The 17,795-nt window shown below is 37.1% G+C and overlaps 3 protein-coding genes across 5 annotated transcripts in view; 1 reads left to right on the top strand and 2 right to left on the bottom strand.

The window, feature by feature from the left end:
- Positions 1-209, bottom strand: part of LOC104800201 (indole glucosinolate O-methyltransferase 4-like) — a 6,816-nt gene extending 6,607 nt beyond the window's left edge. Inside the window, exon 1 of the mRNA XM_010522959.2 lies at positions 72-209. Within this exon, the coding sequence (XP_010521261.2) occupies positions 72-209 (138 nt within the window). The remainder of the gene's footprint in view (positions 1-71) is intronic.
- Positions 210-1,143: 934 nt separating this feature from the next.
- LOC104800202 (indole glucosinolate O-methyltransferase 3-like) lies at positions 1,144-8,217 on the bottom strand. The gene is made up of 5 exons (XM_010522960.2): positions 7,961-8,217; positions 2,380-2,667; positions 1,941-2,251; positions 1,720-1,784; positions 1,144-1,599 (listed from the first exon to the last, which is right to left on the bottom strand). The coding sequence occupies exons 1-5, from the start codon at positions 8,164-8,166 to the stop codon at positions 1,291-1,293; spliced, it is 1,179 nt and encodes a 392-aa protein (XP_010521262.1). The 5' UTR covers positions 8,167-8,217; the 3' UTR covers positions 1,144-1,290.
- Positions 8,218-9,534: 1,317 nt separating this feature from the next.
- Positions 9,535-17,795, top strand: part of LOC104800200 (protein transport protein Sec24-like At4g32640) — a 10,011-nt gene continuing 1,750 nt past the window's right edge. The window contains exons 1-22 of one of the 3 annotated variants that reach the window (XM_010522958.1): positions 9,535-9,755; positions 10,019-10,812; positions 11,290-11,517; positions 11,638-11,712; positions 11,818-11,916; positions 12,167-12,278; positions 12,811-12,938; positions 13,329-13,448; positions 13,835-13,915; positions 14,260-14,337; positions 14,441-14,533; positions 14,833-14,887; positions 15,075-15,151; positions 15,279-15,350; positions 15,461-15,544; positions 15,900-16,019; positions 16,114-16,182; positions 16,470-16,547; positions 16,669-16,807; positions 16,957-17,121; positions 17,256-17,401; positions 17,490-17,669. In XM_010522958.1, coding sequence (XP_010521260.1) covers positions 10,114-10,812; positions 11,290-11,517; positions 11,638-11,712; positions 11,818-11,916; positions 12,167-12,278; positions 12,811-12,938; positions 13,329-13,448; positions 13,835-13,915; positions 14,260-14,337; positions 14,441-14,533; positions 14,833-14,887; positions 15,075-15,151; positions 15,279-15,350; positions 15,461-15,544; positions 15,900-16,019; positions 16,114-16,182; positions 16,470-16,547; positions 16,669-16,807; positions 16,957-17,121; positions 17,256-17,401; positions 17,490-17,669 — 2,898 coding nt within the window. In that variant the 5' untranslated portion in view covers positions 9,535-9,755; positions 10,019-10,113. Of the gene's footprint in view, positions 9,756-9,923; positions 10,813-11,289; positions 11,518-11,637; positions 11,713-11,817; positions 11,917-12,166; positions 12,279-12,810; positions 12,939-13,328; positions 13,449-13,834; positions 13,916-14,259; positions 14,338-14,440; positions 14,534-14,832; positions 14,888-15,074; positions 15,152-15,278; positions 15,351-15,460; positions 15,545-15,899; positions 16,020-16,113; positions 16,183-16,469; positions 16,548-16,668; positions 16,808-16,956; positions 17,122-17,255; positions 17,402-17,489; positions 17,670-17,795 lie in introns of all 3 variants that reach the window. The other 2 variants (XM_010522956.1, XM_010522955.1) reach the window with 2 other exon arrangements.

The following is a 17,795-nucleotide window of genomic DNA, read 5'->3' as shown; positions in this document are numbered from 1 at the left end:
CCCCTCCCCCAGCCGCTGCGACTGGCTGCGACTGCGTCAATGACGCCTATTTCAAAGGCGGCTTTCAAAACCATTGGGAACGCAATCGCGTTGGCTATCCTCCCCGCCCAAATTCCCTCGTAGCCATCGTCTTCTACTTCTTCGTTTGGTTTAAAATTAGGGTTAGAGTTAGGGTTGAGGGATTCTTCAAGAGGATTGGTTATGTCCATTTTCTTTTCGCTCTTGTTGTTTGAGCTTTGGTCTTTGCTCCTTTCTATAGAAAAAAAAAACTAAGGCATGCAAGTGAGAAAAATACTACAAAATGGGACAAGTGTTGTTGATGTGTCAATCATGCATCACCTCGATTTATTTTTAATAGATTTGACATTATATGATGCATGCATGCATACATTAACGAAAGATTTAGGTATCATATTTTTAATGTTATGCATCCAAGTTGTTGATTTTACACGGAACCTATGGTTTTTTTTCGTTGAAAAATAGTGAAATATATGATATATATGATTTAAAGCTATGGTGAAAATTCATATATCATGTACATAATATGGCTATTAATTTTGTGGATTTATGTGAGAATAGAAATAGTTTGTGATTTTTTTTAATGGATTTTATGTCGTATATTTAACATCTCACTGCCCGGGAACACTTGCAAATTTCCGGTTTTGGACCCACAAGTAGATGAGTGGTTAGAAACAAGAAGCAATTTCAATAATACATATTTTATTTTATTTTCTCAATAAAAAACAAATATTAACGAATCACACGAACGATTCCATTAAAAAAAAAAAAATCTTCACGATTATGGCATCCGAGGACACTCACAAACGTATCTCATTCCACATGCTCGTAAATTACATTAACTAAGTGTTTCAAGTTTCATCAAACCTAGTTCTCATATCCATAAATATGCAAATAATTAGTTCTTCCGATTTTTTTTAAAAGAAATTGGAAATTGTTTTCGACCGTCAAATATTCCCCTATAATGATCTAAAGATCATGCGGTTCGATCACATGGATTATCTCAGAATCTTTTGAAAAATGCAGTTAAACAGAAGACCCGTAAACTTTCGGATTATAAAAAAAACTTCCCGTATAATATACACCAATTTCGACCTCCATCAGGTAGATAGAGTGAGGCTATTGTTTTGGAGTTAAAGGGCAAATCAATTGACCGTCAACGTTTTTATTACATTTCTTGTGGACACATAAAGATAAGAGAACAAAATGATACCAAAGAGAATGTGAAAAATGATTGGAAAAACGGGAGAATACACACAATCTTTTATTTCTTCAAGCAAATTCCTTCTTGTGAAATTCGATAACCCAACAGTAGTAAGCGCGGCAGACAAATTCGCAACGGGCGAAACCCGACCTCGTAGCCAAATCTTCAAACTCGGATCTCGTCCTCTCTTTTCCTCCATCAAGTGCCAACATTGTCACGTCCAAGTCCGAGCCGAAGTTCGAGTATTCGCCTCCACCCTCTGGATTTGTCGGAATGATCGTTTCTACGACGATCATTTTCCCTTTATCCGGCAGCGATTTCCAACAGTTTTTAAGAATCTTTATACAGTCATCGTCGTTCCAATCATGGACCAACCGCTGTATAGATTAATTTTTGTTGAGTTCACAACGTTAGATTATAGAATAAGTTTCTTTATGGATACTTCGTCTACAGCTATATATATAATTTGTAGTTAAAAGCTAACAAATTAAACTTACTTTCATAATAATGGCATCTCCTTTCGGGACTTCAACAAACATATCCCCGGCCACATGTTCCACACCTGCGACCGACCAATATATATATATTATCCGATTCGAAAAGTAGGATATGTAGAAGGTGAGGCAATTCTTCTAGCTCAATTTACGTCTTGTAATCGTGCATATGAGATGAAAAATTGAAAAATACATTATCGAATTTAGTAAAAAAAAAAAATTACCATGGTAAGAAGGAGCCTTTGCTATGACATCGGGCAAGTCGAAATTGATACCCTTGATACGAGGATACTTTGAGGTGACGAGAGCAATGGAAGTGCCATCAGATCCTCCCACATCGACCAGAACGTTCACATTCTCGAATCCCCTGTAAACTTCTAGAAGCCTCTTCATGATCATGGTGGAATGCTCCGCCATGGCTCTGTGGAACAGCTCGTGGAAGGGTTCGTTCCTTCTCAAGTATTCGTACAGGCTCATATCATGGGCACGCCTAAATGGCTCGGTTCCATCCAATATCAAATCCTTCATATGAGACCTGTGAACGTGTAACATCAATATAATTGATCAAGAATCGATACCTATATATGGTATACAAGGGTTTTTGTACGTGAATATGAAATAAACAGGAGATGAAAAAGTAAAAGCAGAGAGAGAGAGAGTTACCACATCTTGATGAAGACGTCGCTATGTGTCACAAGGAACAACGGTACTACAGAACCGGAGTCTTGGTTATTGTTGGACAGAAAGAACCGGCAAATCGGTTTGGTAGCGTAAACCGTCTCGGTTTCTCCGGTACGACCGTTCTCTCTGGCCTGAACCGTAACCATGTCGTAGCTAGCGAGCAAGCGAAGCATGCGGTCCAACAACACGGGAGCATGTGGGTTGGTAGGCTTGATCGGAAGGCGGCGCGCTATCTCGGAAGGCGAGACCCACGCGCCTTCACCTGCTGACGAGCGGTTTTCAAAACCATGGGGAACGCAATCGCGCGCGTTGGTTATCCTCCCGGCCCTAATGCCCACCTCGTCATCATCTTCTTCTATTTTTTTGTTATTCCCGTTAATGATAGGGTTAGGTTTATGGTTTAGCGATGATTCTTTGTTTCCATTAAGAGTAAAATTAGGGTTAGGGTTTAGGGATGGCTCAAGAACATTGATGATGTCCATTTTTTTTCGCTTAATGGAAATCGGACTAAATGAAAAGGGTAATGAAATATAGTAAATATGTTTGTGTTTGTGGTTTGAGCTTTGATCTTCGCTCCTTTTTATAGACAAAAAAAAAAAAGACGTAGGCGTAGGAAAATGTTCTTTATAAAAAAAAAAAGAGAGAAAGGGCAAATGTTATTCACGTGTCATCAATGCATGCATTCCGTTGCTCCATATATGGCAAATGCATATTGAAGTGATGTCCATGTTGATATATTGTTGCATGTACCGTTCGTTTTTTTAATATTTTCTTTCAAGATTAGTTTATAGAAATTTCGAAAAACGAATCTTGAAGATGGAATGTCTTCATGGTTGAGATGAAACATCGTAAAGCATTTCACTCCCTTCAATATCGGTTTCATATCAAATAATAAATTTTGTTAAATGGTTTTTCGTATCAAATAATAATAGGAACAATATCCTTAGGTAATAATGTTCTAATTTTGTATATATTATATAGATTGCTTAGAAATAGAAATAGATTATTATTATTATTATTATTATTATTATTATTATTATTATAATAATAAAATCTCCCTTCCAAAAGCACTATAAAAAACACTGAAAAGTCACGAGCATTTACACGCACGTTCGCCTTTTTGGACCACTAAGTAGGTAAGTGACATTAAAAATAGATATTCAAGTTCCATAAATATTAGGGAAAATGATATTTTTCACCGACAATATAAAATGTGATTTTTTTTTACACAAACTTTTAATTTAACAAAAACCTACAGAAAATTATTAAATATCTCAAATCGATACACGAACTACTCAATTTTACTGCAATTTTCTACACAATTCGAAAACGGTGTTAAGTGTCCGTTAACATCTGACGTGGTATGCCACGGAAAATTTTTTCACATCAGCATGTCACGTCAGATTAAAAAAAAACAACAAAAAATCCCAAAAAATTTAAAAAAAAAGTTAAAAAAATAAAAAAAAGAAAAATATATATATATATTCATATCTATATACAAATATTCATACATATGTATATGTATGTATTTGTTTTTTGTATGTATGTATATATATGCATATGTATAATATATATTCATATATACATGTATATGTATTTATATATGTATATGTATATATATAAATATATTTGTATATATATATGCATATATATTTGTATAGATGTATGTATATATATGTGTATATTTTTTATTTTGTATTTATATATATATATATGTATTTTTTTATTTTCGATTTTTTTTTTTAAATCTAACGTGGCATGTTGATTTGTCAAAAACTTTTCACGTGACATGTCACGTCAGCCGCCACGTGGCGTACCACATCAGGTGTTAACGGATGCTTAATACCGTTTTTTTATTGTGTATGAAATTGCAGTAAAATTGAGTAGTTCGTGTATCGATTTGGGATATTTGATAATTTAATGTAAGATTTTGTCAAATTAAAAGTTCGTGTAGGAAAAAATCATATTTTATAAAATCCGTGTATCTAAATATTAAAATTGAAAAAGAAAATCGAGAAGTAAAAGAAAAATAAATTTCTCGGTTTCATTTTTCCTTATTGATTATAGAGCAAGTCGAGAACTATGTGAAAATCATCTAAATAATTAATATTTCCTCCATTTAATTTTATATGACGTTTTAAAATAGTTTTTGTTTTAAAATGAAAAATATTTTTATATTTTATATACTTTTTTATATATTTTTTTCCATCATAGTTAATAAAAAATAATAATATTTAAAAAATACACTAAGTAAAGAGAATTTTTAGGAAAAATATTTTTTGTAACGTATATGTTTAAAGCTAAAACGATATTTAGAACTGACTAGTATTATCCAAATTAGTGTGTACGTATATACACACACAAAATGGACATGGAAGTATCGTAAACTTAGTGTTTCGTTTTCTATATGTTTTTTGGTGAACGTTTCGTTTTCTATATAGATTTGCATAGTTATTATTATTATTATTATTATTATTATTATTATTATTATTATTATTATTATTATTATTATTATTATTATTATTATTATTATTATTATTATTATTATTATTGGCTGCACATGCATATGAATCTACCGACACTCAAGTCGTTTTAGGCCGGGTGATGCGAACATGCATGACCATTAACGAACATTGCGCCTTTTTCCATATTTCCATTTGGCCTTTTCCACATAATTCCATCTCTAGTTATTTATGGTAGGACCCGAAAATGAAAGAAAAAAACAGACACCATTCATTTCTCACGCCTTTAATAACCAACCTTTTATATATATTTATATATATATAGTGCGAAATTATGTGGGCCAAATTAATTATTTTTTTTGGAAAAAAAACAAATATGAGAGTGTCCGAAAAGAAAAAGACAACTCTTGCAATAGCGGGCTTGAATAAAGCCGGTTGATATTATATATACTATTTTTATGAGCAATGAACCCTTTTGTAAAATGCATAAGAAATTTGAAACTTATATAAGTGATTCCACACTTCATTCAAACTCCGCCATTTTTTATTATGACACTTTACACACGGACAAGGCAGCTTTTCGCTCTCCAAATACGACTGATTTGACGTGGCAAACGACATAAAATTTTGCAACCCTTCTTCATATTGCTTTGAAATTTGATTCGTAATAGAATCAATTCTTTCATACATCCATTGTCGAGAATAAAAAGACATTTTTTTGTCACTTTCTATTTTTTTTTTTCCTTTTGCCATGGAGACTCCCTCGCGTGATTGTTAAATAGATTTGGAACGTGCGACAGAAATGCGATGGAAAGCGACGGACTCCACATATTACGACGGACGCACAACGGAATGCGACGGAATTAGGTCAAAACGAATAAAACGTGTTTAACTACCTGCGACGCACCAAATCCGTCGCAGTCCCGACGGAAATGTCTGTCCCCATCCGTCGCTATTTCTGTGCGACGCAATATATCCGTCCCAATCCGTCGCACACTTTTCCGACGAAAGTTCGGTCGCAATCCGTCTGACAAAATTACCGACGGAAATTTCCGTCGGTTGTTGTCGAAATGTGTCGACGGATTGCGCGACGGCTTACGACTGATGCAAATCCGTCCCATATCCGTCGTTGTCCGTCGCATATATCTAAAGCGACGGAATTTCCGTCGCAACTTCCGTCGGTAAATACAGTTTTTCTTGTAGTATAATCCAGAAAAATTACAAACAAATACATTAATTTGTTCAAATCTTACCAATAAATAAATATATGAATTTACTGTTTTTGTAAGATTTGAACAAGTAATTATTTAGAAAATAAAAAATTATATATTTATTGGTAAGATTCGAACATATATTTATTTGTAACGCTCTAAATACTCCTAAACATTTATTTCTAAACTCATTTTTCTTCTCTTTTTCGATATTTACAAATCTTCCATATTTCCAAACCTCGTAATAAATGCATGAATATATAGGTATAAGAGCAATTGCAAAACGATATATTTTTTATGAGATAAAAAATTCATATATTTATTGGTATTTATTTAAAATTTTCCCTGTATAATTCGCCCTCGACAACCAACGAGATCATATAAAACGAAATAACATAAACACAGATCATTGCGCGCGCGCGCGCGCGCACACACACACACACACACATATATATATATATATTCTTCCCCTTTATTCTTCAAGCATAGCTTTTAGTAAACATAACATGTGTTCTTCAAATTCAAGAGATTAATGGCTATTTGTGGAATTCGATAACCCAACAATAATAAGCAGAGCAGATGAATTCGCAACGGCTAAAACCCGAAATCATCTTGATATCACTTTTTTGCTGGTCGTCATATCGCACAGCGTCAGTACCAACATGTCCAAGTCGAACCCGAAGTTTGAGTATTCGCCTCCGCCCTCGGGATTCGTCGGGATGATCGTCTCCACGATGATCACTTTCCCATTGTCCGGGAGCGATTTCCAACAGTTTTTAAGAATCTCTATGCATTTCTCGTCGTTCCATCCATGGATTGATCTCTATCGATATATATATATATATATATATATATATATATTAATTTATAATGTTAGATTATAGTGTACGTATAGGCTCTTCGTGAATACATACTTTTGCCTAGATATGTAATTTGTAAACTTACTTTGGTGAAGATGGCATCTCCTTTGGGGATTTCGACAAACATATCTCCGGCCACATGTTCCACACCTGCGACCCACATTGATTTATTACCCGACACAAACACACTATGATATCTGTAACATAAGGCATTAATTTCTTTCTTACGACCATACTATATATTAATTAATTAATAAAATATATTACGTGCAGACTATATACGAAATGTAACATCAGATATCATTTATTAAATACGGTACCGGGATAGGAAGGAGCCTTTGCTATGATACCGGGCAAGTCGAAATTGATACCCTTAATATGGCAAGTCGAAATTGATACCCTTCATACGAGGATACTTTGAGGTGACGAGAGCAATGGAAGTGCCATCAGATCCTCCCACATCGACCAGAACGTTCACACCTTCGAATCCTCTGTAAACTTCTAGAAGCCTCTTCATGATCATGGTGGAATGTTCTGCCATGGCTCTGTGGAAGAGCTCGTGGAAGGGTTCGTTCCTCCTCAAGTATTCGTAGAGGCTCACGCCATGGGCGCGTGTAAACGGGTCTGTTCCATCCAATATCAAATCCTTCAAATGAGACCTGTGGACGTATAAAGTGATTATGAGACTTGTCTATTTTTACGTGCATGAGGTAAAAAAAAAAAGTAAAAGTAAATAATAGGAGAGAGTTACCACATCTTGATAAAGACGTCGCTATGTGTCACAAGGAACAATGGGACAACAGAACCCGAGTCTTGGTTATTGTTTTTCAGAAAGAACCGACAAATGGGTTTGATTGCGTAGACCGACTCGGTTTCTCCGGTCTGAACCGTGCGGCATTTCACGATGTCATGGCTAGCGAGTAAACGAAGCATGCGGTCCAGCAACACGGGGGCTTGTGGATTGGTAGGCTTGGTCGGAAGCCGGCGCGCTATCTCGGAAGGTGAGAGCCACGCGCCTTCACCGGCCGCTGCGATTGCGTCGATGACGCCTATTTCAAAGGCGGCTTTCAAAACCATTGGGAACGCAACCGCGTTGGCTATCCTCCCCGCCCGAATTCCCTCGTAGCCATCATCTTCTACTTCTTCGTTTGGTTTAAAACTAGGGTTAGGGTTAGGGTTGGGGTTAGGGCTGAGGGATTTTTCAAGAAGATTGGTTATGTCCATTTCCTTTTTCATTCTTGTTGTTTGAGCTTTGATCTTTGGTCCTTTTTATAGAACCCCCCCCCCCCCAAAAAAAAAAAACAAAAAAAACAAATTTTACACGGAACTATGTTTCTTTTTTCCTGTTTAAAAACACTGAATTGTATGATTAAAAAATTACTCTAAAAATTCATATATTATGTGTGGGATATATAATGTAAGAATAGAAATAGTTTTTGATATTTTTTTTAATCGTCAGTGTAGATAACATCTCGCTGTCCGGGGGCGGGACGGCTTGCAAAGCCGACAGAAACACGTGTGGTGGTTAGAAACAACAAGCAATTTCAATACAAAACTCAGAGAGAGTTCGATTCTATTGGTGGAGAGGGATGTAATTTCTAGATCAAAATGATCTATATACAAAGGCTGATCTCAGGTCTAAGATGGATGTAGTCAGGCCAAAAACACGGACTGGTTATAAAAAAAATTTCAATAGAAAACCTTAATTTATGTATATTTACAAATATACCCCTGTACTGGTTTGAGTTGAATTGCAATTATTATTAGGGGTGAACAATTCGGTTCGGAAACAGTTCGGTTCGGTTCAGAAAATACCGAACGGTATTTCGGTATTTTTATTTTTTAATTAAAATATTTAATATTTATAGTTAATTATGATATTTACTAATATTAAGAGTTTGTTTGCGTAATACATTGAGATTAATGTTGAATTTTTTCTAAGTTTACAAGTTCAAAATTGTTATTTTGTTGTATAAAATTATTATGTTGGATCTCTTTACTTTTATATTATATGAATTATAAATATATCATGAATCGTCCCGAACCGTTTTTATTTCGGTTCTTATTTGGTATTTATTTATTAATATTGTATCGTCTCGAACCGTCATAATACCAAACTGACCCGAACCGAATAATATACGGTATTAATTTGGTACAAATTTTATAATACTGAATAAACCGTTCTCGAACCAAACCGTTAAATTCTAAACCGAATCCCGAAACGTCCACCCCTAATTATTACCATCTTACCAGAAGGGTATTTTGGGAACCATTTTTTCTTTTTCTTTTTTTGTTAATGGGCCGAGCCCAAGCTCAAATAATCTCTCTAACTCTGGTAAACAAAATATCTATTGGCGTTGTTAATGGTGAACAGATATCGTAATTGAGCTATTGTGTCATTCACCCCAATGATTAATGGGCCTAACCCAGTAAAATAATATCTAAACAAGAAAATATGATTAAAAAAATGTGTATTGGGCCTTATGAAATGGTGAACAGAGTTCGTAATTGTATTAATGGGCCTTACACAATTGTTAATGGGCCGAGGTCAGTACTCAAATCATCCCTCTCTCAATATTGTAACGGGAAACAAGAGAGAGAAACTGGAGACTAGTGTTCTTTTTGCCTCTTCTCTTTGGTCTTGTTTGTAACGTTAAAATTCCCTACCAATGTCTTCCTTCCGATCTTGATCGCTCCCCATTTCGATCAGAAAAACCCTAATTTATTTGATTAAACCCTAATCTGCTTCTCGGGGACTGTCAGATCTGGTTTTCTTGACGTCCTTGTGCTTTGGATTTGCTGATCCGACCCTTCTCTGATTTCAGGTAATGCATTTCATGTTTCGTTATTTCTGAATTTGGTTCTTTTTGGGTTCTTCAGTACACTGATTGGAAATTGCCGCGTCTTTATGTGCAAGGATGGATTTTTCTTTTGTGTTTAATTGCATCTGGTGATGGTGATCATTGATTGATATTTTCTCATTGAATTGGTAGATTTGGTACTGTACGGAAGATCCCAGATTGTTGAGGACGGTTTAGGGTTTGATTTCGATTTTGTTATCAAGCCATGGCTACTCATTTTCCTCCAGGGGCTCCCAGACCCAACACTCAGCAAGTGCCCCCACCATCGAATTACTTCCCAGGCTCACAGGGGAACCCGAATCCGAACGAGTTAACGGATAATATGCAGAATTTGAGCATTAATCGGCCTCCTCCTCCGATGCCCGGTTCAGGTTCTAGGACACCTCCTCCTTTTGCCCCGTCCTCGCAGGCTTTTCCTCTACAAGGCCCTTCCTTTGGCGGGCCTTCTACAATGTCTCGGCCTGGACCACCTCCAGCTGCGTTGGCTAGACCAGGCGGTCCCCCTTCCGTGTCCCAACCGACAGGGTTTCCCTCAAATTCTCCGTTAGGCAGAGCCATCATACCCCCTGTTGGCCAGCAGCCACTTGGTGTCAGACCGGCTGGACTTGGTGCTCTCCCTGCTGCTCCTTCGGGCGGTTTCCCAGTTTCTGGTCCAGTGGGTGGAAAAGCTGGAGCTCCTTTTCCTGGAGCACGCCCGAGTGCATTTGGTTCCCCTCTGCCTTTGGGATCTGGTATGCCTGTGCCTCCTCCCTCAGGCATGCTCGGCGGTCCAGTCAGTAGTGGGCCTCCAATGGTGGGCTCAGGGCCATTTCCTAGGGGACCTCAGTACCCTCCTGCTGTGGTTACTCCACAGTCACCCTATTCACAGCCTCCTGCAGCATCTTTCTCCCAGGCTCGCCCTCTTTCAGGGAGTTCACCGCTAACTGCACCTCCTGGTATGGCTCCACCAGCAACTTTTCCTGGGGCACCTCATAACAGGCCAGCGGTATCTGGCTTGCCCTATGGAGCACCACTCCAGCAGGTGCATACACAAAATTAGTTGGTATTGTTGATATCTTACTTGTGTTGATGAGATTTTTATTGTTAAGGTAGGGAAACATGCTATGCTTTTGTTGGAAGTCCATAAGTTTTTGTGGATGTATGCATTTTCAGAAGGGAACTATATTGATTGATTGAAGATATACTATCTCCTTAATTATGAAGTGTACAAAATAGGACTAGTTGTGTAATAATCTACTTGTAATGAATTATTTATGGTAAATTTTAGTAATTTTGAATGTCAAAAAGTATTTCATTGGTGCCTACTGAGAATATAATGCTTTAAAAGCTAATGATGGTGAAGACTTTGTTGAGTATTTTACTGCCCTTTTATTCGCTTTGTATATAAGTGCCTTTTCTAAATTGTGGGCTTTCTTTTGTTTTTGGAAATGGAGCAGTTTCACTTGTTATTTTGCATTTGCGTGCTGGACTAATTGTTTTGACACTTGTGTATTAGTAGGTCGCTCCTGCTGCTGGTGTTTCTGGTCCAATGCAACCACCAATAAGGTATGGTATGGGTCCATTACCGAATCAATCAATGACCACTATATCCCCGGCAATGGGTCAACCTGGGACCTCTCTCCCAGGTCCTTCGAAGATCGATCCTAATCAGATTCCAAGGCCCGGTCCAAGCAGCCGTCCGATCATCTATGAAACTCGCCAGGGAAATCAGGCTAATTCTCCCCCGGTATGTATGTCTTATTAGAAACACAGATGTTAGACATTGCTTGTAGATGCTAGATAATATGTGGATGATTTTAGAACTTATGTATGTTTGCTATGAATATCTTCTGCCTTTCTTTTGAAGCCTGCTACCAGTGATTACATTGCTAGGGACACGGGAAACTGCAGCCCACGTTACATGAGATGTACAATCAATCAGGTAACAGCAAAGTGTATGACGCCTTTCTCTGCATTGAGTGCTGATTGCCTGTGCTCTTTGATCCTCAGGATATTGATATCACTTTTTTGCTGGTCGTCATAATAGATCCCTTGTACAGTTGATCTTCTATCTACTTCTGGAATGCAACTGGCATTGACTGTCCAACCGCTGGCACTTCCTCATCCTTCAGAAGAGCCTATCCAAGTAATATATAAAACCTTCTTGTGTAGCATTTTCTTATTTTCTTCACGCATCTGTGCAGTTGGTGTTTACAATATTATCTCGTTTGATTTCTCCTCTTTTTTGTTTTTGTCTTTTGAATCATGTAATACTAGTGTTTTCATTGGTTCTAGTGAAGTACAGAACTTCATGGTTCGAAGGAAAACTCTGCATTCTTTTTATATCTTAGAAGGAAACCGATTCTTGGTATTGGGAACTTTATGTCATCGCGCAGGTTGTGGACTTCGGTGAAAGTGGTCCTGTCCGATGTTCTCGTTGTAAGGGCTACATAAACCCTTTCATGAAGTTTATTGATCAAGGGAGGAAGTTCATCTGTAACTTGTGTGGTAAATGTTACTGTTAGCGATAAGCTTAGATAACAAAGTCTTTGCTAAATGACTGTGCTAGCAGCTAACTTGAGTACCAACTTATCAAGTAACAAAATAACTTCGTATTTCTATATCAAAACTAGAGTTCCGGTGTTTTAGCTTTCTGAAATGCATGATTTGTTATGTGAATCCAAATTTCACCTTGAAAAGCTGTTCAGAATAGAGCTGCTGAAATGATTTTGTTTATAACTTTCTATTACGCCTAGATTTCTCTCGTCCTAATAAAAAAGTGAGATTCTGGCAACCTACAATTGATAAAAGGGTCTTGTATAGTCTATCCCTTTTATGAATTGAAAGCGTTTGAAAAGTAGGCTGTTTTAAGTTTAATTGAAGTTGAGGATTCTCTTAGGAATTGTATTAGTTCGACATGGTTTAGGTTTGGGACATTCCCTTTTCCTCGCCCTTTTCTTTACTCTTGAACTGATTATTCTCTCTCGAATCATGTGGAATGTGCTGTGGTCCGTCTTCTCAAGGTGTCTATTCTTCTCAGGATATACTGATGAGACTCCCCGTGACTACCACTGTAATCTGGGTCCCGATGGTAGACGTAGGGATGCTGATGAAAGGCCTGAGCTGTGTAGAGGAAGTGTTGAGTTTGTCGCTACAAAAGAATACATGGTTAGTAGCAAAATCTGCTTGTATATAAAAATTTCTGTTGCTTTCCTTAAAAAATTTCCAGTTTTGTTTTCTGATATTTTGTAGGACCTACTCATTGTCATACCTCTTACGGTTATTGATCCAGGGAACCAAAAATTTAGTTTTCCTCTTTAACTAATAAATAAGGATTTTCATGCAAGAGTGGGAGATTTTAATCATTAGATATGCTGAATACTTCACATTTTGTTACTAGAATTGGACATTTGTTGAAGAAGTGGTACATATGGTGAATCCTCATCCTTGGCATCTTAGTTTTTTGTGTTTCTAACTTAAAATAAGGTTTAGTCGAAGGATAGATAGATAGTTTGTGTTGAAGGAGTGATAGAATTAATATTTGTACTTTTCTAACAGGTACGGGATCCTATGCCAGCTGCGTATTTCTTCCTCATCGATGTCTCTATGAATGCGGTTCAAACAGGTGCAACTGCTGCTGCTTGCAATGCTATCCAGCAAGTCATTTCAGATCTCCCTGTAAGTCTTATTGCTGTTTCTGATATTGTTTAAGCAATACATATCGTTGTTGATGTGATATGACCAACATTATGTGCCCTGAGTTTACACTGTATAGTGTATATCCGTTATTCTTTTAGGCCAGACGGACTTTGTTCATTATTCATAGAAATGGGATTGTAGTTATTGAAAATCTCCAATATCTCTTATGTTAGCTTCTCACTTTATTATGTGCTCTCTTTACTGTATCACTCAAAATGTGTTTTTTGTTGCATGCTTGTTAGCTCATTTATTCTATGATTAACCTGACTGCTTTGTAAGCAATGGAGGTAATGGAGGATACTGTTCTTTTGCTTCTTATTTATTTTAATAATTACTCTTTTAACAATTATTTCTTCATTTTACAGGAAGGTCCTAGGACATTTGTTGGAATTGCAACATTTGACTCAACAATCCACTTCTTCAATTTGAAACGTGCACTGCAACAGGTAACTTCTTAACATTATTTATTCCCTTCTCTTGCTTTGGTCAAATACTGGATGGGGAAATGCTGGGGTTTGTTCTGTTAAGGTTTCCCTAATATAATTCTTCTAATGGTTCCATTTTGCTGCAAGGAATAATTCTGTCTAACTTAGCACCAGCCTGAATAGTTATGCTGCTTCAGTTGAAGGGTAGATATTAACCGAGTTTATTTGCATTTGAGAAATCATTTTATCTAAGTCACCGTATTACCAAAGCTATTGAATGTTGAGAGTTGAAAATGGATGACGCGTGCTGTTTCTTTTTGGGAAGTTTTGACAGTATGTAACCAATAGCTGTTGCTTGTATGCAGCCGTTGATGCTCATTGTTCCTGATGTTGAAGATGTTTATACCCCCCTAGAAACTGATGTTGTTGTTCCGCTTTCTGAGGTTAGTCGTGAGACCAATTAGAATCGGCTGCCTATTTAAGGAGACTGGTTGTCCAATTTTGAAACTCCTTTCTTTATGTTAATTTGCTCTTTTGGGAATACAGTGTCGTCAACATCTAGAGCTTTTACTAGAAAGCATCCCATCCATGTTTCAGGAGAGTAAGACTCCTGACTCAGCTTTTGGTGCAGCAGTTAAGGTATGTTATCACCCAATATGTATTACTCAGTCGTACAAGTGATCAATGGTAAAGTGGGATACTATTGATGATGTCTGGGCTTTGAAGAGTCCACCATTTAGTAAGGAATTTTGCTTCATGACATAAATGAAATCAGAAGTTAATCATTGTGGAGAAAGAAATGAAGGAATTGAAATGTTTGGGGCAATGTTCTCTTTGCTTATCTGCTCTCGTGTGATGACGGGTTTCTGGCATAGTGATGAAAGATTAGTTCTACCATTCTCATGTGTAGTTGACTCATGACTGATAATTTCTACTAGGCTGCTTTCTTGGCGATGAAGAGCACTGGAGGAAAACTTATGGTGTTTCAGTCAGGTAAACTTATGGTGTTTGTGGTCCATTTTAATGTGTAATTTTGTTTGCCAGTTAAATCAATTCAATGCCATGTGTGTATCCTAAGCATGCATATGCTTTTACTTCAGAAGAACCATTTCGCTCTTATTTTTCTTATCCTTCTATTTGGTGCCTGTATAACTAAACTGTATGTTTACCATCTTCACAGTTTTGCCTTCGGTTGGCGTGGGAGCGCTTTCTTCTAGAGAGGCTGAAGGGAGAGCTAATGTCTCAGCAGGTGAAAAGGTACACAGACAATCTGTTTCTACTTATGCGTTTTAACCTCTGACGAAGTGTCTACATTTCGTTGTGATCTACATTCCTTAATGTCTTATGTTTTCTCCTGAATTATTTCATATCAATTTGATTTTAGGAAGCCCATAAATTACTACAACCAGCAGACAAAACTCTAAGGACCATGGCTGTTGAATTTGCAGAATACCAGGTAGATCAAACAATTTGGTATTTGAAATTTAACAGATTGTGTTTCTTCTGTAATCTGCATTGCATCAGGTTCTTTCTGCTGCCCATCTAATGCATTCTCACATACCCCAGGTCTGTGTAGATTTATTTATTACCACTCAGACCTATGTTGACATCGCATCAATTTCAGTCATCCCGAGGACGACTGGAGGGCAGGTACTTGTCTGAATCTGATACTCTTTGCCCTTAATTCTGGTTGTTAAGTAGTATTTTACCTATATTGTGTCATTCCTTTCGATATGATTGATATATTTGATAGTTCAATATGAATTCTGTCTAACAAATTCACCCTCTCTCTATTTTTAGAAGCCCTCATCTTTAATTTGTTCATGGAAGCCCGTCTTAATTTTGCCCTCACATGTTATCAAGTGTAACTAAAGAGGCTCTATGAAACTTTTGCCTAGCTGATACATCTTTGTCAAGAATTTTTTTCTTTGGATGTTTTATATTGTCCTGTCTTGGATAGTTTCTAAAGGGTTTACATTTCATTTTAAAATTTGTTCCCTTCCAGGTTTATCACTATTACCCTTTTTCAGCTCTCTCTGATCCTCCTAAGCTTTACAACGATCTTAGATGGAATATCACTAGGCCCCAGGGTTTTGAGGCTGTAATGCGTGTCAGATGCAGCCAGGTAATGGTTTTATGGCAGAACTGATTGGTCATGCATTACCCTGTAAAGTTCAGGTTAGACTAGTGGTGAATTCCAGTGTTGCTAATATTTGTAGGGCATTCAAGTGCAAGAGTACTCGGGGAACTTCTGTAAACGCATTCCCACTGACATCGATCTACCTGCGGTGGGTGCATTCTCTTTAAAAACTCTCATTTGTTTTCTGGTAATTTTGTGTGTGTCTGTATTCCTTTCTTGTTAAAGTAATAGCATTCATTTTTATCTTGGTTTTGATTGTGAGTTATGGTTTTTGCTGTTCACTTCCTGGATTAGTAATAGTGAAAATTCAAACTAATTGATTTGTCATTGAATAGCATAAGTTTAGTCTGCAGGGAAAATCAGAATCTCTTTTTTGCAACCATGCATTATGGTGTAAACTGGCTTCATTGTTAACAAAACTTAAGTGCTGTGCAGATTGACTGTGACAAAGCTATAATGGTGACACTTAAGCATGATGATAAACTACAAGATGGTGCTGAATGTGCTTTCCAGGTATATTTGTTATTAGTCATATCAATCTACCATGTGAAGTAATTTTTAGTAGACCCAGCTTTGGTATCTCGTCTCAATTGGAAAAAAAAAAGACGCTTAAATTTGCTCTGTTGTTTTCCAGTGTGCCCTCCTTTACACTACCGTCTATGGAGAAAGAAGAATCAGAATCACTACCTTATCCCTCCCTTGTACTAACAATCTCAGCAACTTATTCCGCTCAGCTGACCTGGATTCTCAATTTGTCTGTATGTTAAAGCAAGGTCTGCTACTTTTTTTGTTGCACTGGTTTTGCTACTGACAATGTACTTGTTAATGCACACCTATATTACATTGGTTGTTTCTGTAACAGGATTTGGATAAAGTTATCGATTGATATGTCTATTACTCACATGTGGTTCTCTTTATGCAGCGTCTGGTGAAATCCCTTCTAAGGCACTTTCGTTAGTAAAGGAAGAGGCAATTAATGTTTGTGCCAACACACTCTATTCCTACCGTAAATTCTGTGCTACAGTTACCTCGTCTGGACAACTTATTCTTCCTGAGGCACTCAAGCTTTTGCCATTATATGTTCTAGGTATTTTCTAGTTACATTTATTCTTTTTAAGTGGAAATAAACTATACGATTGCAGGGTACAACTTTCTATGAGTTATAGCAAATTATTTGGCAATCTGATTCTATTTTACTTCTATTTGGGGGTGTTCTTTCAGCATTAACAAAAAGTGTGGGGTTACGGACGGATGGCAGAATTGATGATCGTTCATTCTGGATTAACTACGTTTCTCCCCTGTCTACTCCTCTGGCAATTCCACTGGTTTACCCCAGGATGATTTCCGTTCATGACCTTGATGCAAAGGTATCGATTTTTTTTAACCATCAGACGTCTCACATTCTGTTATGTATACTTTTGGAAATTTCTGAGGATTCTTGCTGTAATCTATCAGGATAATGAAGGATCTGTCCTTCCTCCTCCAATTCCATTGTCAAGTGAACACATTAGCAACGAAGGAGTCTATTTTCTTGAGAATGGTGATGATGGTTTACTATATGTTGGAGACTCGGTAAGCTCAGATATACTGCAGAAGCTCTTTGGTGTTCCGTCAGTCGCTGAAATTCATAGTCAGGTAATTTGATTCACTACTCGGTACTGGTGAAATTTTGTCAGCAGGAAAGTTCATCTGTAACTTGTGTGGTAAATGTTACTGTTAGCGATAAGATTAGATAACAAATTCTTTGACGTGAAGGGCTTC

Source organism: Tarenaya hassleriana, unplaced genomic scaffold (assembly GCF_000463585.1).
Source record: "Tarenaya hassleriana unplaced genomic scaffold, ASM46358v1 Cleome65, whole genome shotgun sequence".
Taxonomy (NCBI): Eukaryota; Viridiplantae; Streptophyta; class Magnoliopsida; order Brassicales; family Cleomaceae; genus Tarenaya; species Tarenaya hassleriana.
The sequence above is the reverse complement of the archived record's forward strand: the minus strand, read 5'-3'. Positions and strand labels throughout refer to the sequence as shown.